The 24,010-nt window shown below is 41.6% G+C and overlaps 3 protein-coding genes across 4 annotated transcripts; 2 read left to right on the top strand and 1 right to left on the bottom strand.

Annotated features, from left to right (window-relative positions):
• Positions 1 to 1,215: 1,215 nt before the first annotated feature.
• Positions 1,216 to 8,007, bottom strand: arl6ip5a (ADP-ribosylation factor-like 6 interacting protein 5a). The gene is made up of 3 exons (XM_086168167.1): positions 7,779 to 8,007; positions 5,504 to 5,721; positions 1,216 to 5,320 (listed from the first exon to the last, which is right to left on the bottom strand). Exons 1-3 carry the CDS (start codon positions 7,955 to 7,957, stop codon positions 5,145 to 5,147), a joined length of 573 nt encoding a protein of 190 aa, XP_086024293.1. The 5' UTR covers positions 7,958 to 8,007; the 3' UTR covers positions 1,216 to 5,144.
• On the top strand, positions 7,914 to 18,491 carry trnt1 (tRNA nucleotidyl transferase, CCA-adding, 1). 2 transcript variants are annotated; one of them, XM_086168164.1, is made up of 8 exons: positions 7,914 to 8,031; positions 8,357 to 8,486; positions 10,302 to 10,495; positions 11,012 to 11,150; positions 11,268 to 11,394; positions 11,526 to 11,719; positions 13,979 to 14,232; positions 17,251 to 18,491. In XM_086168164.1, exons 2-8 carry the CDS (start codon positions 8,357 to 8,359, stop codon positions 17,494 to 17,496), a joined length of 1,284 nt encoding a protein of 427 aa, XP_086024290.1. In that variant the 5' UTR covers positions 7,914 to 8,031; the 3' UTR covers positions 17,497 to 18,491. The 2 variants fall into 2 exon arrangements, with proteins under 2 accessions (XP_086024290.1, XP_086024289.1); XM_086168163.1 differs by lacking the exon at positions 7,914 to 8,031 and adding an exon at positions 8,101 to 8,181.
• A 137-nt stretch (positions 18,492 to 18,628) lies between these two features.
• avpr2b.1 (arginine vasopressin receptor 2b, tandem duplicate, 1) lies at positions 18,629 to 22,964 on the top strand. The gene is given in 4 exon segments (XM_086168165.1): positions 18,629 to 19,501; positions 20,702 to 20,836; positions 20,839 to 20,944; positions 21,566 to 22,964. Coding segments are annotated over 3 exon segments (1,056 nt in total). The 5' UTR covers positions 18,629 to 18,645; the 3' UTR covers positions 20,904 to 20,944; positions 21,566 to 22,964.
• Positions 22,965 to 24,010: the final 1,046 nt, after the last annotated feature.

Below are 24,010 nucleotides of genomic sequence, written 5' to 3'. Positions count from 1 at the left end.
GCATGGATCACCATTTTAACCCTTCACCTCAATTCCACAGCAGTGTTTTTTAATACCACTACTAGAGTGTCCTGGGTGCCTCATTAGGAAAGGGCAAAGTTGAGCAGCTTTACTTGCTCACAGTGCCGCTCTGTCATGCCTTTTAAATAAGCTTAGCGGGGGTCTCGGACACTTCCACCTCACCGACTTCACCCGAGGTAGGGCGAGGAGAAGCGTTTAGCATCCAGCTGTCTCGCTCCATCTCTGAGGCACCACTGCTTTGCACCAGCTGCACCCAGACAGCGGGAGAGGCTGTCCCAAATGACTCTCCACTGCATAAACAATGGACCCTTATTTACTTAAAATGCTTTGCAAACACGACTCCCAATGTAAGGGCAAGTTATTTAACCAGGCCAAGCCCCTTTACACTTTATGACAGACTGAGCGTTGAACCGATTAATTCTTGATGATCATCGGTCACAATTTTTAAAAGCTGTATTAATCATATATATATATATATATTTTTATCAGCTGAGTAAAATTAAATATATAATGAGAAAGACAGTCTGTCACCAGGTGTATAGAAAAATGAAGGAACAGCTTTTTTTATATTGAGGGCCCACACATTTTCTGTTTTCATTCACTGTTAACTAAAATCTGGTGTCTTTTTATTTATTTATTTATTTATTTTTTATTCTTTTGGCTGCAGTCAGAAAGCCTTTCCTGGAAAAGGAACTGATAACTGTTGTTTGCCTGCCTACCTTCCAGTGCCAAGTTAGCACAGTGACAAACTGCCACTGTGTGAGACTACATGACAAATATAGTTAGGGCTGGAACAATTCATTGCGGTTCAATATTTTACTGTTGATAATATGTTTTCTGAAGTTTATGAAACATATCTGGATGTGGTGTGGCCCACAGCACAAGATGACACTGATGTTTTGTTGTTTCATCTGAAATTATGTCGACCCCAAAGTTCAAGTTTTTTTTTTTTTTAAGTTTGAAAATTGCATGGTTTCACTTTAACTGCATCTTAGTTCACTAAATGTGATCACGGGCGTCACGGTGGCGCAGTGGTTTGCGCTTCTCTCTCACAGCAAAAAGGTCCCTCATTCACTTCCGTCAGTTTGCATGAATAAATAAACATGATCAGAAAGGAAATGAAATGAAAGAAATGTATCCACTTGAAATCAAATAATTTGTTTTGATTAAATTCTTAGATGTAAATGCATGTCGTCATCTTCTGAGCAGTTTTTTATTTTACAGTATTACAGCAATAATGACAGTTTCAACTTATTCAGCAGTCCCAATAACTGAGTAGATGTTTTTAAGTAACAAATGTATCATCATTTTTAACATGCACATCACATTTAAACAAAGAAATCCTGCCGCCTGGCTCTCTCAAATTCATATTAAAGTTAATGCAAACTGTGTTTCCACAGGATCAGCACATTTTAACTTGATCCCACAGAGCAGAGGCTCTGACATCTTGTAGAAGGTGTATAGTTGGATTAGCCGGTCAGTCACATGCCCTCCAGTCTTGTTCATCGGCTGATACGGCTAACCCTCCATCAAGGGGCTGAAAACAATCATTGTGGAGAGGCATAGAGCCTGGGGAGAGGGCTGGGCTCTTATGGGGAGAGAGGAGACCTCAGAGGTCACAGCTGGTCAACATTTATGTGTCACATGACCAGCCTCCTTGCCCTCCTTGTCTTGGGTGCTGAAATGTGATAGATAGATAGATAGATAGATAGATAGATAGATAGATAGATAGATAGATAGATAGATAGATAGATAGATAGATAGATAGATAGATAGATAGATAGATAGATTGATAGATAATCTTATCAACCAAAATATCTATTTGTTACTGATTTTAAAGAATTTCCTTGCTCATTACACACTTTTCTTGTGTAATCAGTTAATTTTTTTGTGGTATTGTTTATTCACGAAGAATAACTCAATTTTACTATTTTACTCATGGCATGTGATTATGGTAACATTACATTTTCGCACAAAATTTGTAGAGGACTGAAAAAGAAAGTTTGCCTGATGACACTTAACAGAAGGCAGATTTAAGTTAAAACCATTCTATTCTATGACTATTTCCTTATTCGATTACAGTATGTATTCCTGGAGAAACCCCTACGGAAGGTTATGTCCGTTCTTACACCGCGTCTTAGTACTCCCTGTTTTCATTTACGTGTGTTGATGAGAAAAGACCAAAGAGACACCTGCCGGGTTCGCAGCCGTGCACACGTGTCGGCAGGACCCGCGCAGCAGCTGCAGCAGCAAGAACAAGGGCCTTGTCTGTGCCTTCAGAGGCATGACTTCACTGGAGCTTATTGCCACCGGCGCTTGTATTCACTCCAATGAGTTGCACAATATGGATGGAGATGAGAAACTGTAAGAGGCCGTGAATCACTGCAGCATGGAGTAATGAAGTCCTCCAGCACAAGTCAAGGTTACCCTATGGATTCTGTACAGGGAATACCTACCTGAGCATGCAAAGGTCATTCCCCACCTTGCTGCTAGAGCTCATTTCAAATGATAGTTCTGCTAAAAGATGAACTGCAAACTTTTTATTTTTTTTTTCCTCGAATAAGAATCTGTATTTTCAGCACATTATAAATGTGCTTGTCAACAAATCTGAGTATTGTCTGAAGATTAATCTGCCTTTAGGCCAGCAATGCAGATTCACAGAAATGCAGTGGAATATTTAAATAACAATTCGGGAGAGCATAAGATTTTCCTGAACATTTGGGTTTCTCACTTTTTGGTGTGTTTCTCGAGACAAGAAAATTGTTCATAGATTATCCTGGTTTTGTACAATGAGTGGAAAACCCTGAATATGCAATTTAAGTTAGAATAACTGCTGCCTGAGCTGTTGCGGAAAATGTGTCTGTGAAAGCAAATGTTATTTGGAAAAATTAGCACTTTGACATATTTTAATCTTCTTCCTCTGCTTACAAGCCACCCATTAAAGCCATTTACTGATGGATTCTCCTTATCTGCTGCCAATTTCAAATGGAACAAAAAGAAGCCGATACAGAGGGCGGCAGGGATACCGAGTGAAAAACTGCAAATGAATCCATGCAGCTCCCCGCACTATAATCTAGTGCAGGCTATTGATTAGCGCTGGGTTAAATGGAGAGGAAAGCAAAGTTAGGCCATCAGTCACCCAAGAGGGACTGTCAGGATAAAACACTCAGGGAGCAAGGGGGAATACAGATTACTGCAGGTTGAGACCCTGTGCACCTTTGAAGTCTTCGTTTCAAATATTGACGCTGTTCAGACTCACAAGGTTGTGCTGCTATTGGGAGATAGGTTTGCAGGAACATTTCAGAAAACTCTGCTGAAATCTCTATTTCTCTTCTCTTCCTATGTACTTTCTTTGTGTTTTAGCTAATTCCCCATTCTTCTGGAGGCAATAACCTTCTATAAATATGTTTTATATTTTTATCCTGGCCATGGATCAGTGGACAAGCTCTATACCCTCGGCAGGGTCCTTGAGGAGGCATGAGTTTGCCCAACCAGTCCAGATGTGTTTTGTGGACCTGGAGAAGGCATTCGACCGTGTCCCGTGGGCAATCCCATGGGGGTGTTCTGGAGTATGGGGTACCGAACCCTGTCATATGGGCTTTTCGGTCCATGTATGATTGGTGTCGGGCCTCGGTCCGCATTTTCGGTTTTAAGTCTGACCTGTTTCGAGTAAGAGTGGGACTCCCTTTGTCACAGATTCTGTTCATAACTCTTATGGACAAAATATGTAGGCGCAGCCAGGGCATCGAGGGGATCCGGTTTGGTTGCCGCAGGATCGAATCTCTGCTTTCTGTAGATGATGTGGTTCTGCTGGCTTCATCAGGGAATGATCTCCAGCTCTAACGGGAACAGTTTGCAGCCGAGTGTGACGGAGTTTCCTCCGCAGGGTGGCCGAACTCTCCCTTAGAAATAGGGTGAGAAGTTCGGTCATCGGGGAGGAGTGCGGAGTAGAGCTGCTCCTCTGCATAGAGAGGAGTCAGATGAGGTGGTTCAGGCATTTGGTCAGGATGCTTCCTGGACGCCTCCTGGGAGAGGAAGTCCGGGAATATCCATCTGGGAGGAGACCACAGGGAAGACCCGGGACATGCTGGAGAGACAATGTCTCCAGGCTGACCTGGGAACGCCTTGGGGTCCCCCAGAGGAGCTGAACCATGTGGCGGGGGAGAGGGAGCCCTGATCCTCACCGCTCCGGCTTCTGCACCTGCAAGCTGACTCCGGATAAGTGGGGGAAGATGGATGGGTGGAAACTTTTATGTTTTTAGTTTTATTTCACCATCAACTGCTGTACCCCACTCATTTTCCTGCATATTGATTATTTTCTATCTTATCAGTATATTGCACATAGTTTTGAAACAATCATTATTATTATAACGCTTTCTTATCTTCAGGTAAATTGTATTAAGCTTCTTTATGTGGTAAAAGTACAACACATTTTCAAGTTTTATCTCATTTTTGTTATTTTACATGATTAAAAAGGGGAGGTCAGTTGTCCAGAAGACACAGGAAACCTGATGTTGGGATTGCATGTATTGCATTGAGGAAAAAACAAAACATCATTATTTCAACTGTATTAGCCATCTATTTGCAAGAACGTAAAATGTGTTCTATGCATATGACATATAATGTCAAATACTATTTCACAACCTGATCTTCACATTATTTTGTGTTAAATTGCTATTCCTGACTAAAAAAAGCAACTCGCTCAGTTGTAGAGCAAACTGGCTGTGTTTGAGAAAGACTGAACCCAGATATTAAACCTGGGGGAGGTACCAGTCCATGTGTGCGTGCCCGCGCACGCCCACACACACACACACACACACACACACACACACACACACACACACACACACACACACACACACACACACACACACACACACACACACATTTGCATAGCAGAGTGGTAAAGCTGTACGAAGGTGCCCTCTTCTGTGTGAGGATTTGCCCTGAAAGTTCTGGGAGGAGTCAGATACCCTCAGGTGCAGAGGTAGAGCACCAGATAACAGTTACTTGCTTATCTTCACATATATGAAGCAGACACACACAACTGTGCTACATCTGAAAGAGTCAAGATCTTTGGGCAGAAGAAGGATGTTTGCACATCCTTTCCTTTCAGGTCCAAATCACTCCTTTAGTTTGCCCTCCAGGAAGCTCTGGATCTTTTGAAAGTTCTCTTCTTGCTGACCCAGAGCTTCAAGCAAGATGCCCATTGGTGATCTCTTCAGTCCGGCACACTCGATCTTGTTCTCCAGTTTGTTCTTCATGTTGCGGAGGCGAAATGACGAATGTGCACATATCACTGAAAGGTAAAATCGTTTATATAGGTCAAACTACATGAAACATCTTGTCACATTCAATTATCACACACACACACACGTAGTCAAAATCCTTAATAAAGTTTTGTTACTCCATCTTAAGAAAACAAAAATTCTGCTTTCTTGCTGTTCCTACAAACAATTAGGTGTCATCGCCTTGAACTTACACGCCAGTGGTACAGTGATGGCAGTCATGAACACCATGACGCTTCCCAGCATGGATATTATGAAGTAGCTTGCGACCATGACAGCTACCACAAAGGCGGTGGGGTTCTGCCTTTTGAAGTTGTTGATGACAGCTCTGTTCTCCCCGGCCCACACCGAACCAAGGAAGACCCCCGAAACCACAGCCATGGCGATGAACATCCCCAAAGGGTTCATGAACCTGCAGGACAGGCAGGGGAAGCTGCTAACGAGCTCAGAAACACTTTCTGCAAAAGTCAATAGCCCCATCAAGTGGTAATCTTCCATCCCTACAAGCATGCGGATCCAACGTGTGTTTCTTGATTAATAACTAATTATAAATAATGATAATTATCATACAACAGCAACATCTGAGAAGCCATGCTATCTTCTGTACTTTTTTGAATTTCTTTTTCAGACCATTTACTGTATGGACATAAAAAAGAAGGAATTTCAGTATGAAACATTTTGACAGGAAATTAGAAATTCATGATGCTTAAGACATCATGACTTGAAGGGGAACAAAATAAAGTACTAACAGTAAGCTGAATAAATGTTTCAGAACAGTTATGTTGGCATGACAAAAGAAAATAAGACAAGGTAAAAATATATTGATCCAAAATTAACCTAAACAAGTTTGGTTCCTTATTTTTACTGAATATTTACATGAAAATTCAGACAACCATTTGGAAAGCATTTCAGAATAGGAATATCAGAATGAAGTGAACGCAGTTTGTACAAAGGATCCTCACTATCCTCCCATGGTGTATGTAGTATATGACCAATGTAAGGACTAATCCAGTGTTGGCAAGTCCCTGCTAGGACATCATCATGGGTCAAGTCTTCATGGAGCCTGACACAGAATTGAAATTTCCATCGCTACACTGAACACAGCCAGTGAGCCATTGATTTGAGCTGATAGAAGCTCAGGTGAGTGTGAAACCATTCCGACATTTTTGGATGGATGTGAAGCAGTACAGTCATGATAATGTCATGAAACAATTGCTTCAGTTTCTAAGATTTTTAAAAAAAAAATCACCTATCTGCTTGTACATGTCCAAACACCAAATTGTTTTTTTTGTTATAGATATGTTATGAACCATTAAAGGTTAAAATGTCGCTCCTCTTGTCATTCAGATACTTCATGTCTACAGTGCACTTTGAAAATTATTTTCTAGAACAAATGCAACATATTTATGGCATATATATGGACGTACAGTGCTGAGGGAAGTGCTCTAGAGTGTCAAAATTGATCAGGTTTGACAAATCCGTGAGCTATGTCAAAGATAGTCAACAGGTTTCCCAATTTCTCAACTGTGATGAGATACGAGGACGCCATGTGGTGACAGAGGTCAGCTTCATTGTTCATAGCTAAGGACCTCCTAAACATAGATGCTGATAACATATTCAATACTTTCCAATCGGCTAAGATGGAAAACAGCGGATAAAGCTGTTGTTGTCTCAGGACTGCGCTATCTGGAAAAGAGCAGCTGACAAAGTGGACAAAGGACTTATGTGGCCCTCCTCGCAATAGCAACTTGTCATCACACTGCTCAATGGACACAGCATGACAACACATCACTATTTTTAGGGATAGGCCATGGGTGGCACTGTGTAAACAATTTACCTCCGTAAAAGGGATTACTCACTCATTTTTTCCCTCTGATCTGACTGGGTTAGTTTAAAATAGTCCATGGCGCACACACACATGGGAGCTGGTACTTTTAGGATCTGTTTCCAAAATAGACGATGATGATTAATCTATGTGTCTTTTGAGGGGAGCACTTCCTGTCTTTCTTTTTTTCTGGCCATCAACAGAAATACATTTCATATAAACGTCAGTATAAGGCCATGATATTGCATCAAATAAAATAAAAAAAATGATGGTTGCCAAATGCTCATAATTCATTCATAGTGGGTTAAGAGCTGAAAGGAATTTCCCGCAAATGAAAAATAAAGAATAATAGAGATCAAAAATGACATAGGAGTAAATGAGTTAGTAGATTGGGTATAAATAAAGAATCACGTGATTGTGATGCGAAGAGTCTTTGTCAACTCAGCACTAAAGGTGTTCCCTTCCTTTAACCCCACGACTGAAACGATGCCATCACTATAAATCCCTCTAATAGGGGCTTACTGCACCTTTAGACCAAAAGTCACGACTGGCGAGTAAATACAGCAAGTAACAACCGAATACGAATCAGTTTAGAAGTTTAAAATAAAACCAAAACAGCTGGTTTATTTGTAGCGTTCACTTACCCGACAACAAGGAAAACGCCGACAGCTACCACCAGGTAATTGGTCTGATAATAAAGCAGATTGCTGACAACTCTGTTATTCCACCTCGCCAGGTCTTTCGTATCTGGTTTGGCGAATCTGTCCGAACCGGGGAAGAAGTCGTCCCATGATCGGAGCGGTGCCAGCTCGACTTTAGCCATTTCCCGGAGTAAACAGTTTGACAGCACCGAACAGCCACGGAAGCACCTGAAACTCCGGGCTTCAATCTCGCGAGGTTTGCTCATTAAGGCCCGCCGTGTTCTGCTTACGTTCTCTCATGCTATTGGCCAGTACGCGGCAGCTTCCGGCTTGTTACAGGCGTCTGGACAGTCATATACAGCATGGAGTTGTGTCTGTGACTTTAGTCATTATTTTTCACATTCAGGTCTGTTTTCGGTTATACTTTGTGAAGCTTTTTCAAAATTCTTTGCGTCATTAGTCAAAAATTGTGTGAAGGATGTCAGACTGGCAGGGGAACCGTTGCGCTAGCGTGACGGTAGATTTTAAGCTAACCTTAGCTCAAATTAAATCAAATGAATGAATGTTTTCTGTTTGCCTAGATGTGGAACAGACTTCTGAGCGCCGGTGTCGTCGTTAAGGCAGGTTTGTGTTGGAGGAGCCTTTTCACCATGCAGCTCAAGACCAGTCAGTTCCAGTCCCTGTTCACCGACGGACTCAACAGTCTAGCAGGTGATCCACACCGGCCAGCTACACAGGGCATCAATACCTAGGACTGTAGAAAATATATTTATATTTGATCAGTCATTTACAAAAATGTACATCCTGATCCTGCAAAATTGAAAATTTATCTTCGACTTAATGATAGTTGACAGAAGATATTCATCCCCAAGAGGAAATTTGTTTAGATGCATCGGCTGAATTTAGCAGTTATCTAATTTGAACGCTAGAAAACATACATTCACACTCTTACACGGAATAAAGACACACACATATATACTGCTTAATTATTACATACACCAATTTAATGAATGTTAACAGTATAGACATTTGTTGGGATGGAAGTCTTTTTCAAGAGTCAATTGGTCTTGAAACATAAATATTTAATCTGGTGTGTAAATATAAATGCACAGCTATAGATTAAGTGTACATGATTTAAAGATCAAATGCTGGAATATCAGTGAAAAGAACAATGCAATAAGAGATTGCCTGTACATCTATAAAAAACTAATGAAGTAGATGGGGAAAAAAAGATGTGGGGTATTATGGAATACTTTTATTCAAGTTCTTTATTTTGATTTGCATCCCATGGCTTTAATTTTTAGACTAAGTCCGTGTAACAGGAAAGTCTCTTGAAGCTTATAGAATAATAGGTAAAAAGGTTGCTTGTTGCTAGGTGTTTTTAAAATATTACAGAGCAGGAGACAAACTGCTGGTTCTCAGCCACAAACTGATGGAGTGCCCCCATTAGGTCAGGGATGAGGTCCTGCCCCAAGTGGGTGAGTTCAAATGTCTTGGGGTCTTATTTATGAATGGTGGAAGGATGGAGCAGGAGATTGACAGGCAGATCAGTGTGGCATCAGCTGCTATACAGACTTTACATCAGTCTGTCGAGGTGAAGGAGCTGAGCTAAAAGGCGAAGTTCTCAATTTACCGATCGATCTACATTCTCACCCTTACCTATCGTCATAAACTGTGGGGAGTGAGTGAAAGAGCAGGATCATGGATCCAAGTAGCTGAAATTAGTTTTCTCCCTTAGAGATAGGGTGAGGAGTTCAGTCATCCTGGGAGGCACTCGGAGTAGAGTCCCTGCTCCTGTGCATTAAGAGGAGTCAGGTGAGGTTGCTCGGGCATGTGGTCAGAATGCCGCCTGGATGCCCCCCTGGTGAGGTGTTCCAGGCATTTCCAGCCGGAAGGAGACCTGGAGGAAGGCCAGGGTCATGCTGGAGAGACTGCCTCTCACTGTCCTGGGAACACCTTGGGATTCTCCCAAAAGAGCTTGACTAAGTGCCCCAGGAGAGTTAAGTCTTGGCCCCTGTGCTTTATTTGCTGCCCCCACGATCTAACACCAGATAAGTGGAAGAAGATGGATGGATAGATGGACAGATGGATGGGTGGAGGAGACAAACAACTGCACCCAATTGTAAATGAATATATTCTTAGGAAAGCTGGCTATCTGCCGAACAAATTAACCCTGAAGGAGCTGCAGCCTTCTCCATTGTATGTAAAGGTCTCTTTAAAAGCTATGTTTTACTTTTCAGATAGAGCTTGTTGAAGGCCAGATTTATCTAAGTTTTTGGAAATGTTTGGTAATTACTTTATAAATGCTGTATACTATGTAGATCACAAAATTGATAGTTATATATGGAGTGTCATTCAATCTGAATAAAAAGAATATTATGAGCACCTCACTATAAACTTGTGGATTCTTCTGCCTAAATGTTTAGATTAAATTTCTTTGATTGTTATTAGACTACACGGTGCTGCACACCATGTGTTGAGGGCAAGGCCCATTTAAACATGTACTCATGTTTCTGTTTCTGCCAGAGGTGTTTGAGAAGCACCAGCATGAGCTGAGAATAGCAGGAGGGGCTGTGAGGGACTTGCTGTCTGGAAAGCGTCCAGAAGATGTGGATTTCGCAACCACTGCTACTCCTGAGGAGATGAAGAAAATGTTCCAAGCTGCGGGGATCCGGATGATCAACAATAAAGGGGAGAAACATGGTACCATTACTGCAAGAGTAAGTCGCAGTCCATGGGGAGGGACTGTCAATTCAGCCCTATTGATCATCCGGTGTGTTTGACTGATTTAATGAGATGAGATGAGAACAACTTTATTTATCCCGAACCGAAGGCAATTGTTGTGCCAGAGTTTCAAGCAAAAACATAACAGTAATAGATAATAGTAGGAATACATAATAGTAGGAAGGAGGGAGAATAAGAATGTCTTCAGAAGGTCTCTAATGGCTTTGTCTTCCTGATGAAGGGGGAGGTCGCACAAGTGGAATGTAAATACAGTGTATCTGTAGTTCCCTATTCAAAAAAGAAAAAGTCTGAGAATGTTTTAAATTATATGAATAGTAGGCATTAATAGCTATTTACTCCACAAAAATCTGACTTTGTTTTGGGCTTAATTGCCACAATCACTTGATTTTATCATTTATCTTTTTTGTTTGGTCCAAATGAATCACATTCTACTGTTCCGAGCCAAATACTCACATACTGTTTTCTCCCTCATACTTTTCTATATCTACTAGCTACACAATGAGAACTTCGAGGTGACTACATTGCGCGTGGATGTCCAGACAGATGGACGCCATGCAGAAGTGGAGTTTACCACTGACTGGCAGAAAGATGCAGAGAGAAGAGACCTCACAATCAACTCGATGTTTCTTGGTAAAGCTGACCTTCAACCACTGTGTTTATGTGGTGATTTTGCTCTGCCACTTTGTACGTTACAGAAGTGAAGCCTCAGTTGCCTCCTCTCTTTCATTTACTTTTCCCGCTTTGCAGGTCTTGATGGAACGCTATATGACTATTTTAAAGGGTATGATGACCTGCAAAATCAGAAGGTTAGATTTGTCGGCAGCGCAGAGCAAAGAATCCAAGAGGACTACCTCAGAATACTGCGCTATTTCAGGTGAACTATTTGAATTTCATTTATCATCCCTGTCTGTTCAAACTGAAAAGAGAGTTTTCTCTGTGTGGTAAACTGAACCCCAAAGAGGCAACATTGTGAATGCCTTTGACCCCTTTTTTGTTTCACACCAGGTTCTATGGCAGAGTTGCTTTGAACCCAGATGACCACGAGCCTGAGACTCTGTCTGCCATCCGAGGAAATGGTAGCGGACTAGCTGCCATATCAGGGGAACGAATTTGGGTGGAATTAAAGAAGATGATGGCTGGCAACCATGCGGCTCATCTAATGGAACTGATCTACAGCCTGGAGCTGGCCCAGTACATTGGTAAGGGGGTATTATTGGAAAAAAAAAAAAAATTGTGTGTGTGCACACACACTGTAATTTCCAGACTATTGAGCGCACCTCAATATAAGTCCCACTGGCTAGCTGATGGCTGTCTCGGGCTTCCTCCTGCGCACTAAAACCATCAAAGTCGTCTTCTTCCGTGTTCGAGTTGAACGGCCTCAGAATTTCCCGGTCATTGCATCGGTCCGATGTGACGAGGATAAATGTTTTTGGTGCGTGAAGCTCGTTAGCCCCCCCCCCCCCCCCCCAAATAATCCATACATTTGCCGCATCGTTGTTTAAGCGGTAGTGTTCAAAGTGTATGAAAAAATCGCGGTTTATTTGTCCGGAATTTACTGTGTGTGAGTGTGTGTGTGTTTTTTAAGGATTTCTTTTTAAAAGTAATATTTTATATACCTGTTTTTTTTTTCATACATCTGGTTTTCTGGAAAAAACTCTGTTTACTTAGATTCATGACCAGATTTGAAGATTACAGGGCTTTTTATTAAAAAACCCAGGGATTTAGTCTGCTTTTATTAAATACTTCTCCTGTGTTAACACACTTGGAGCACATTATTCACATTGAGGTGGTACCACCACATGACCTTATTTAGATTTGTGAATGCAACCGTGACTCTGGCTATATTTAAGTGGCCCGCCTCATCTCAACTGATGCCCTGGCATGGCAGAACATGGCACTCTTGGAATCAAAAGAGATTCTTTTTCTTATTGTTGGACATCCGGTGAACTGTCTTTGGAAAAATAGTCAATTATACTCTGCTCTTGTCTCTGTTTTTTAAATAAGTCTAGTGCTATCTAGTTTTGTGAAATCTTAATTACTCAGATCCTCCAAAGGGATTAAATAGGATTAAAATGATAGTTTCACACATATGAATTCAAAGAAAAAATATGGAAGAGAAAATACAGCAATTTTGGTTTTAATTTGTATTCACATGAAAACGTGATCTATTTGGAGATGTGTTATTGCATTATCACAGTAGGTCTAGGCATATGTGCTTCAGACTGCCCACTTGTAGATCTTTCAATCATGATGAATGTTCATACCCGAGATAATCATCTTCTGCTTACCTCACCTGAGAGACAGACAAGGGAGCTCTTATCTGTCCTTTGTTAATTAGTTTTTCCCTTTTGAATGTTTGGGAAATCAAGGGCATTATCAATAATGCATTTATTTTGTCAAAATGTTGCTGATTTACCTCCCAGATTAGTATGGCTAGATGGGATATTTTTCAGCTATGTGAAGGGAACTAAAAAGCTACCACCATACAATTGCCTGAAGTAATGTTTATCAAAATTAGAGAAAACTAAAACCTCAAACTGCAAGTAGCAGTAAAGTTGAACTGAATAACGGATAAAGAACTATATTAACAACTGAGCTTTTTCGATATTTTTTGTTGAAATGTGGCTGTCTGCATCTGGTAATTGGCTCTAAAGTTGTTTTTCAAAATGGCTAAAAGCCAATTGTTGCCGTGTTGCAGGCAGACGGTATTGATGCTGGAGCTGAATAGCCTTGACTGCCTGAACATTTTCAGCTCTAGGTGCATAAAAAAGAATTCCTGTTCATCCATTCTGTGTATCTTTGCCTTTTAGAGAGTAGGAGCTTTTCTCATGAGACTGATGATGACTGATCACTTCTTTAAACACATTATCATTATTTGTCAATGGCATGTGCACACCTCATGTCTCAAAAAAAAAAAATCTTTTGAATTTTCTTTTCACAAAAGGTGCATTATTTCTTGGATCAAATGGATCAAATCAAAAATAAGGCCCAGTACAATAATCATACTTTCATCTTAAATTATCTTGTAATGAGCAAGAAATTACCTGAAAACCAGCAGGAAAGAAAAGAACAAAATATAACCATGAGATTGCTGCTCAAAATGTTCTGGAAAATTGTCTCTACATGGACTCTCTTATTCCAACACCAGCTGAATACGCTTGCCCTTTATCCTGTGTCTTTATATTCTACCCTCTGTCATGATTAGTCTTATCTTCAGATTTTAAGTATCATGCCCTTTTTTGCACAGTTACCTTTTTAACATAAATTGCAGCCAGAAGAGCTTTACGGTGTCAACTGGGGCAACGATAGAAACATAATGAACAGTGGAAAAATTGACTGTGAATTCTAAAAAAAATGCAGGACATCAAAAAGTAAAGGTGGACAGCGCTCAAAAGTGAAGAACATTTTTTTTTTTTTTTTTTTTTTTTCATATGACTGAACGCACTATCCTTCCTCAGGATTACCGTCAGATGGCAATGTTGAGGAGATGAAGAGAGTTTGGCACAATGCTAGAGAGCTCTCCCCGAAGCCCATGACCCTCCTGGCGGCTCTCCTCCGCCTCCCGCAGGACATTGAGAGGATGGACATCCGTCTGAAGGTGTCCAAAGAGGAGAAGACCCTGGCCCTGTTCCTGGTCAAACAGAGACAGGATCTCTGCAGGGGTGACGACCGACACCACAGCCTCAGACCTTTCACTGATTTTATCATTGACGTAAGTTTCGTCTTCTCTTCCCTCTTGGCTAATCCCTTCAGAAAGTGGAAAGTAAAGTCGAAGTAGTTGTGTTACATCAGGAAATATAAACAATAAGAGCATTTTTGTGGGAAAAATGGGAAAAATCGAGACGCAGACAATTTCTGCCTACCATAGCAACGCCAAATGAATGAATGAATGAAAAAGTCTATTGGGAGCAGAGCTGGGTGTTTAAGCGGCCGAACCTCATCTGAAAGGAAGGACCTGTGAAATTTCTCCTTCATTTACTTGGGATGAGGGAGTCGCTGAAGGAGACGCTCAGTGCTGCAACAGTGTTCTTCTTGGGATGGCAGACATTGTCCATCGGGGCCGATCGCTTTACCTCCTCTCTCCCACCACCTGCACTGAGTCCACGGGATCTGACCCTATTCTCTCACACCAACTAACTTCCTGTCCTCTTTCGCTCCATCCATAAATCTCCTCTGTGGGTCTTCCCCTACGCTTCCTGCCTGGCTGTTACATCAGCATTCCTTTACCCAGATATTCACTATCGCCCCTCTGTACTCTTCAAATCTGCCAGATGCTAAGTGTTGAAAAGGTTAATAAAGATATGTAAAGAAACTCACCAAAGCAACCGGGAATCGACAGTTCAACAGACATTGATTATAGGCCCATCATTAGCTGCATTTACAGGCATCTGCCCACTACAAATATCACCCTACTGGTTTCATTCCCTAGCAAGCAGCATTGGACCACAACATTTTTTTTTTTTAATCCATATTTTCAGTGGATCATAATAAGTAACACTCCCAGAACAAACACTGCTTTAAATGCAGCTGACTGAACACTTGACTCCAATCACAGTTGAGGATCTTTTAGAGTAAATGAACTGCTCCCGCAACATCTACCTCTTTTTTACATCAATGCCCAGGGCCTTTTTAACTTCCTCAGTGGTTATTGGTTCAGTGCCCGCATTAAATCCCCCTCTTAAGCGAGAACTTGTGGCAAATCTGTTTGTAATCAGGCCGGGGGGCTGGACCTGAGACTGAAATGAAAATAGTTGCCTGGACCACTGCTGTGTGTCTGTATAGATACAATCTTGCGTTGTGCAAAATCACTGCTCAGTTCATTTTGCACTGTTTTATATTTAGGATAGTGAATCAAAAGTGATTCGATGATTCTAAAACACAAAAGTTTGAGACTGCTCACCCTAATTTCACAGAGTAGGGAAATTGGGGGGAGCAGTGAGCAGCCTCCAACTCAAATAGTGTATGCACTATTTAAATCTCTCCTGAAACACACGCATGCACACACACACACACACAGTCTCAGCTCAGTGAGCATCGTTTAACACACAGCAGCCAGTCGCCACGCTCTAAATAAAGGCAATACTTCAAGCCCCAGTCGTAAAATTACTGATTTCTTAAGGACATTTTTTTTTACTTCTCTGTAAAAGTTATTGATAACATTCCTCATGTGGAAAATCTTTAAAACAGACGTGATTAGTGAACTGATCTGTAACATGCAGATGAGAGTAATTAGCTTGTAACTAATTGTCATGCTGCTATGAGCAATTGAAATATAACCCCAACAGAAGTAAGGCAAAACCAGTTTAGATAATGCAATATAGAATCCCCCTAAGCTAGTTTGCCTTTTAATTTTAATGCCAATTCACTCTCTAGGGGAGTTTGCAAACTACAAACCTATTTGTGTCACAGAATTTCAATGAAGGCCAGATATATGCATCAAATGTTCTACCGTAAGCACAGATGTGTGCAGAAGCTTGGTTTGAAAACGAAGCAAACTGATTTACAGGACTGTCTCAGAAAATTAGCATATTGTGATAAAGTTCTTTATCTTCTGTAATGCAATAAAAAAAAAACAAAATTACTTTTTCATGATATTCTAATATTTTGAGATAGGATTTTTGAGTTTTCTTAAGATGTAAGCCATAATCAGCAATATTAAAACAATAAAAGACTTGCAATATTTCAGTTGATTTGTTATGAATCCAGAATGTATGACATTTATTCTAACCGGCTCCACACACTTTGTCAGAAGCCCAAGGTGGAGTCAATCATAATGCCATTTTTTTTTTTCTCAGTGAAATAATACCAACCCCTTTCATGAAGGCAATTGATCAAATGCCTTCAGGTGCCCGTTTTGTAAGGTTTGATTCCAAGCAACAGCCAAGAAATTTCCATCTTACCATTTCCATTCTGTTCCATCATACAACTGGCATTGCGTCCCCACATGCCAACCAGCTAATTTTATTTTCTATGTGTTCAGGTTGAGGTTGTTGGCCCGCTTCTCATTGACAAAGTTCAATTCCTCTGATCTGTGGCAGAACCCATCATTCCAGTTTATGAATCATGTAGAGCAGCAGGAAGTAGGACATTATCTGAAAAATGCGTTGTCACAGATTGTGTTTGTCTGCAGACTTCAAGGTTCTGATTTTCACAGTCTCTCTAGGAGGGTATATTTGGGCATCGTAGTTGTAGAAATGATCTTTCTCTAGCGGCGGAGGTTTTCTGTCACCGCAGGCCTATGACAAACTCCTCACCATCCCAAATTTAGGACTAGAGAGCTCTGAGACAAGCACCCCGGTGGGCTACGACCATGGTTAATGGCAGGTACACTGAAACTGTCTGACAGAAGTTATTGAGACCCGTGCACGATACTGCACTTTGCAGGTTAGGTTATAAGAAATGGCCATATCGCAGGCAAAACTATATTCTGTAGGAGTCCTCCGACATTGGACTTGGCCTCAGTGAAGTCACTAAGGTTCAGAGACGGGTTATGTACTCTGAAGGAAAATTGTTCAGTTTATCAAGAATTGGTTGTTCCATTCTGATAACTTAGTAGTGTTAATTCCAGCCGCTTACATGGCCGAATGACCCTCAGTCCATTTTCATATTCATGAGATATTATATACGATCCCTTCTATCCTTCTTTCCAGGGCATTGCAAGCAAGCTGACAGATTAATTTGGGTAATACAGATTGCAATTTTCACGGTCAACACCCTGTGTATTTGCCAGAGTCGGGACTTGGACATTCAGAGCAAGGTGAGCGAGCTGCTGAAGTACCAAGGCGAGGGCAAGCTGCTGGCCGAACTCCGCGGCTGGTCGATCCCACGCTTCCCCGTCAGCGGACACGATCTGAGGAGGATGGGCATCACGTCGGGCAAAGACATAGGCAGCACCTTACAGAATCTCCGCGACATTTGGAAGAAGAGCCGATATCAAATGGACAAAGACGAACTCCTCACTCACGTGAAGTCTTAACCGGCGTCTACAAAAGGACAAACGTGTGAACTCGCTCAAGAAATAAGAGGCCGGTCAAGATGGGGTATGTAATTGGCGGTCGTCAGGAATACTGCCTGAGCAAACCGGTTTATTGTGTAGTGGAGTGACACTACAAGCAGTGAGACATGCAAACCCACGGAAGGAGGCACTCTTAATTCTCGATCACATTACACATCCCGCAGCAGCGCGGAAGGAATGAAAACACACCATGCTCTCTCTCCCTCTCCTGTCTGCCTCTGCCTGAAACGAGACTTAACGAATAACCATCTGTTTATGTCTCCTGTCTCCTGCGTGCGTCCCCGGCGCCGCTGTCTGAGCAGATTCCTTGAATTTGTGTCCGCTAATGTGGAAATCATGGAGATGGCTAATGATATATACCTTGCTGTTTTTGTTGTTTGTTTTCATTATGTATTTATGACAAAGTTGGGAACTCATGCTATACTTGGTGCAGCTCAGTAAGGAGTTTATCAAGAACTAAAAGAACAGGCATTGTTATTAAAAGAGACAATGTCAAAAGCTGATATGACAGCAGAGTTGCTCATAATTACAACAAATCACTATTCCAGTGTGTAGATTATGAGATCAATACGCATTTCTGATGAATGGTCAGCCTTATTTTACTTAGTTACCGTCAACGTGTCTGGTTTAGAAAAACTTAAAAAGTAAGGTGAAATTGTATTTTGGATTTAACCCTATAACGCCAAAGAATTTGGGAGTTTGTGTTTCGCGTGAAATGTATCAGTCTCCGGACGGACATGATTTCTGCAGCGGTTTTTCAGTATTTCGTGCGTGAAATTTTTGAAAATCCACGGGCGAAATGACAAATCCTGCATAAAAAAGGCACGATTGTTCTTGTGCATGTATGTTATCGACTTCAAACAATCCATCACTGAAACCATGTAGAGATGCTTCGTTTCATTCGCCCTGAAAAATAAATCTTGTCCACGGAGGCGTGAGATCGCTCCTCCCTCCCACGCGGATATAAAGCGCACCATCTTTTCCCGCCGCTTCACTTTTCCACAGAGACCCTAAACATTCTTTCCAGGATGGGAAACCTCTTCCACGGTAACTGGATCCGCTCTCGGTGAATTTTTTTTTTTTTCCAAATTGCCTGTTTTTATCCAGAGAATGACTCTGTTCCTGGTGAACGGTAGTAAATTTTCCACGGAGGACGCGCTCCCGTGGAACGAGCCGCGGGACGAGCGCCTGGCTCGGGTTGAAATAACCCTCCTGGCCGTCATCTTCGTCACCGCGGGGATCCTCAACATCGGGCTCCTGGCGGCGCTGTGGAGGCGGAGGAAGCGCCTCTCCAGGATGCGCGTCTTCGTCTTCCACCTGTGCGTCGCCGACTTGGTGGTGACGTTTTTCCAAGTTTGCCCGCAGCTCATGTGGGATATCACCGACCGCTTCGTGGGTCCCGACGCGCTGTGCCGCGCCGTGAAGTACCTCCAGGTCGTGGGGATGTTCGCCTCCACTTACATGATCGTGGTGATGACCATAGAGCGCTACCAAGCCGTGTGCAACCCGATGGTGACTTTCCAAAAGCGCAGGGCGCACTGGAACGGCCGGGTGTGCGCCGCCTGGTGCGTCTCCCTCCTCGGCAGCCTCCCACAAATCTTCATCTTCTCCCGCGTGGAAGTGGCTCCAGGCGTGTACGACTGCTGGGCCAAGTTCATCGCGCCGTGGGGTCCCAGAGCCTACGTGACGTGGATGACGCTGGCGATTTTCGTCCTGCCCGTTCTGACGGTGATCGTGTGCCAAGTGCGCATTTGCCGCACCGTGCGCGTAAACTTGCGCATGAAGATGCACTACGTCGGGACGAAGACGCACCCCTCCCGGGCCAGTAGCGTGGCCGGGGTGTCCAAGGCGAGGGTGAAGACGGTGAAGATGACGGTGGTCATCGTGTTCGCCTACGTCGTCTGCTGGACGCCCTTTTTCACCGTGCAGCTCTGGTCCGTCTGGGACGACGAGGCGCCCACGCACAGTAAGACGCGCGATGACCGCGGGGTGGGGTGGGGGGGTCCCCACGCACAAGACAAGTTCTCTCGAGGGGGTGTCACGATATTTCAGCATAACAAGGAAAAATCCAAAACAAATACACGAAACCGGAAATTATCTTTTTCGTCTAATGTCCCTCATGGTAATTGATAATATGCCTGTTAATATATCAGTAAATGCTATTATACAATTCCCTCCGGAATTAATAAAGTATTTCTAATTCTGAAATAAAATGAGCCGAGGATAATCTAGGAATTCGAAAAATACAGACATTTCTTTTACAGACGTTAACAAATTACTTTAAATTGCTGAAAATAAAATGTTTTAAGAATAAGAATAGGAACAACTTTATTTATCCCGAAGGCGAAAGGAAATTGTTGTGCCAGAGTTTCAAGTAAAACATAACAATAATAAATAATAGTAAGAAACTGTATAAACAGTATAAAAAAGGGGGGAGAATAAGAAATACAAATAAAACTATAAAGTGTCAAAGTAACAAGTCAAGGCTATAAAGTGATTTAAGGTCTTAAGTACAAAGATTTATTTCCTTTTCAATAAAAAAAAAACGTATACTATTTTCCAACTGGTCCACTTAAATTTTTTTTTTAACCACATAATCGAATATCAGCTTAAAGCAAACCTTTTCAGACACATCTTTGCTTGGAGCATTTTTATTTATCCATCTATCAATTATCTACCGCTTATCCTACACTTTAGGGGGCTGCTGGAGTTTAATTCAGCTCTCATCGGGCGAGAACCTGAACTGGTCGCCAATAAACCACAGGGCCACATATAGAGACAAACAAATTGTTCACACACAAGTACAATTTTCCCTTTTTCCAATTACCAATCTGCATGTTTTGGCACTGTGGGGAACATGAAAAAAATCCCATTCATTCATTCATTCAGAATTTATTCTCAAAATTAAACTTTTAGAGGCTGACATCAGACCAATGATTTTTAAATTTCTACACGATTTGTTTTCCGACACATACACATTGTTTATGGTATTTTAATCTGTGCTGGAGCCCGCCATCTTTCGGATGGTGACCTTGACCGTCCCGACTTTTGTTCGCGATTCATCCCTTTTACCACCTGTTGAATGCCAAAACCCATCTTCTCCATTAATCAAATTCTATTTTTTAAATAAAAAGCTATGATGAATTTCCTCCAAACATGTAACCAGCTGCGATCTTCACCATCTTGATGCTGCTGGCCAGTCTGAACAGCTGCGCCAACCCCTGCATCTACCTGCTGTTCAGCGGAAAGTTCCCCAAGCGGCTGCTGACGCTGGTATGCATCCACCCGCCCAACCTGAGGGAATCCAGGAGGAGGCCTCGCTGGTTGGCACGACACTCCTCCGCCTCCAGAGCATCCCAGACTATTGATAGCGTCACCTGTGTCAGGCACCTTTCTGATGCCAGGCTAGGTGAGATGTCCTCAGGGCAAATGTTACAGTAGATCACTTGCTTACTGCAAAAACAGGGCACAACCCTCATTACAGTAACACTCTCACTGAATATGACAAGATTATACATGCGTTGGCTGAATGTATGAATGAAATGGAAATATAGGAAAAAATATAGGAAAAACCTAAATTCCACAACTCACCTTCATGAACTTTTTGAGATAATCAGCATTGCCAAGATGATTGTAGGATTAAAAAAATGTTTTTTTTAGTGAGCGGTCTTTATGGACCACCATTCAAGGTTTCATGAAAATATTACTCAAGCCCTTTTTACAGTATGTTTATTTATGAACTTGTATTGCCATGGAAGAACAAATGGTGGGGAAAGACGGGCCTACATTTAGATTTTGCATAAAAAAATCCCACAGCCAGGATAATGACTAATATGCCAAATATTAGCATTTATCCATCTGACCATTACCACAAAAAACCCCGCTTGTATTACTTTGGTGAAAATAAATGTTTATAAATGAGCATTACGTATTTGATAATTTGATTTAAATAAAAAATGGGGACTTCTGTTTTATTTACTTATTCACTCAATCATTCATTCATTCATTATGCCGCTTATGCTGCACTCAGGGCTGCGGGGCTGCTGGAGCCTTTCCCAGCTGTCACTGGGCGAGAGGCGGGGTTCATCCTGGACCAGTCACCTGTCAATCACAAGGCCGCATATAGCGACAGTCTCTCATTCAAATGTCTGGACAATTTAATTTACCTCCTGCATGTTTTTGGACTATCGGAACAACCCTGACAACCCAGAGGAAACTCATGCAGACAGGGGGAGAACATGCAGAAAATCCTGTTGGAATTGAACCATTCTTGCTGTAAGTTGAAATGCTAACCACTGGTGCCACCATGCTGCACCTACCTACCTACCTACCTACCTACCTACCTACCTACCTATCTACCTATCTACCTACCCATCTACCCATCTACCCATCTACCCATCTACCCACCTACCCATCTACCCATCTACCCACCTACCCATCTACCCATCTACCCATCTACCCATCTACCCACCTACCCACCTACCCACCTACCCATCTACCCATCTACCTATCTATCTATCATACCCGATTGTTATGTAAGATATGTAGATTATTTTCTACAATGTTAAACTTAATTGTATAATTGTATCTTATTTCACTCTTCGTTTTTTTATTTTCTCCACTCAATGTCCTCATTTTGTTGCCTGAATTAAGTGTTTGGAGCCTCGGGGTTTCAGTGAACCAGTTGTAATTAAGACTGTGGCTGAAGATGTGTCATTTTTTTCACAGACAAACTCAGCAATTGTGTAATGCCTATATAAAAAAGTTTAGCTGTACTTGTGTTTAGGTTTATCACATGTGAATATTGTTTATCTTTAAGGTTATTTCAATTGTAAGATTCTTCACATGTGATTGTTTACTCTTTGTCCATTATTCGCAGTTAACCAGTTGAAAAAACTTATAGAATTGGTTGGCTTTAAATATAAGGACTCTTCAGGTATTTTAAATGTTCCAGGATGTCAATAGTAACATGCTATGTTTGTATTTCCCGCAAACACTGATGTTTGTGAATTGTTCACTTGCTTTAATGCAGTTAAGATTTGCACTCAAACACAAAACTCCCGGGAACATATCTTTTTTTTTTTTTTTTTTCTTAAATGTTGCATTATTGGATGGACTCCTCATGATCCATTCTCTAAATGAAAGGCAAGGATGCGATCGCACGGCAGGCACTTTCAAGGACAGCCGCCGTGCTGTTTGATGCTGATTTACAGCTTTCTCATATCCTGGCAAAAGCAAATGGAAGCGGTTTACGAGACGACGGGTTGGTGGACTGATGTTCCTTAAAAGTTCACCTCAGGACGTGGAGGAGCAGACCTTCAGGTGAGCCTCTGCATCCCTCCAACCTCCACGGACAAATCCACAGTGCTAACATATATGAGATTCTATATAATGGGACACAAGAAGCTCAGAAGAGTACTAAAAAAAATAACGTGCCACTAGCACAAACACTAACAAGTGGTGGGTACATGTGAAATATTGATGTTACACATAACACATATGAATGTTGATATTACACATTTTAATGTGAAAGTACTGAAGAAATAAATGATACTTTAATACACAATGCATTTAATGCTCTTCTATTTCTTCATAAGATTCCTTTTTGTGTGTGTATGTGCGCGTGAATGTACGTGTTCTGCCTCTGACCTGCCCTTGAGTGTTTAATACAACACAACAGAAAATAGCCTTGATTCCACTGATTTTCGATGGATTCTACTTAAGAATTTGGTTTCTGTTCTCCAGTTGTAAAAATATAGCATGCATAATTCAAGAGATTATAATGGAATGACATTTCTTATACATTATTTTAGGTAGTAAATGCAATAATTCGCATCAGGTGTGACCTCGGCCGACTCGGTTATTCAAACCTCTTACCTTGTGGAGTCGTATGTTTCCTAAAGTGCACTAAATATTTCTTAATAGAATACATAGACATTTGCACAAATACAAACTTTTCATTTGGATTGCAAAAGGAACTTAAAATTAATTTACTGATCCTCCTCACATAAAAGGTCATTTAATAGCAACTTAAAAGTGAAGGAAACTAGCACAAAATTAGGGGCATAATTTAAAGGAATTTGAAAGCAGTGGGATAGATAGTGTGAATAAATTAAGATATGCCCATACTTTTTTTAAAAACCTTTATTGTCACAGTCAGTTATACACAGAGCACAACGTCAACAAAATTTGACCACTGCATTTAACCCATCATAGATGAACCATGAGCAGAAGAGAGCCATAGAAACAGCTCCAGGGGTTCAGCGTTTTGTTCAAGAACACTTCGACAAGCTCGGAGGAGCCAAGAATCAAAACCAGGAATCGAGTTCCAAGGACAACCGCTCTAACCCTGTGCACCTCGTCACCCCGAGGATCTTTTCAAAAGCGTGTGGGGGTGTGACGTACGTGTGCATCATGCAAATCTTGATAAACAGAACAGAAAAACAAACATATTTTCATGAAGCGAAGCTTTCAG

Source organism: Fistularia commersonii, chromosome 21 (genome assembly GCF_037954325.1).
Source record: "Fistularia commersonii isolate RoL2024-O1a breed Wild chromosome 21, RoL_Fcom_v1.0, whole genome shotgun sequence".
In the NCBI taxonomy this organism is placed as follows: Eukaryota; Metazoa; Chordata; class Actinopteri; order Syngnathiformes; family Fistulariidae; genus Fistularia; species Fistularia commersonii.
Note: the sequence above shows the minus strand (reverse complement) of the source record. Positions and strands in the feature narration are given on the sequence as shown.

Coding starts and splice junctions, on each gene's coding strand:
- arl6ip5a (XM_086168167.1), bottom strand. CDS start 7,957: ATGGCTAAAGTCGAGCTGGCACCGCTCCGATCATGGGACGACTTCTTC. Junction 5,722..7,778: donor GGCGTTTTCCTTGTTGTCGG/GTAAGTGAACGC, acceptor CCTGTCCTGCAG/GTTCATGAACCCTTTGGGGA. Junction 5,321..5,503: donor CATCACTGTACCACTGGCGT/GTAAGTTCAAGG, acceptor TTTACCTTTCAG/TGATATGTGCACATTCGTCA.
- trnt1 (XM_086168164.1), top strand. CDS start 8,357: ATGTGGAACAGACTTCTGAGCGCCGGTGTCGTCGTTAAGGCAGGTTTG. Junction 8,487..10,301: donor CGGACTCAACAGTCTAGCAG/GTGATCCACACC, acceptor TGTTTCTGCCAG/AGGTGTTTGAGAAGCACCAG. Junction 11,151..11,267: donor AATCAACTCGATGTTTCTTG/GTAAAGCTGACC, acceptor CCCGCTTTGCAG/GTCTTGATGGAACGCTATAT.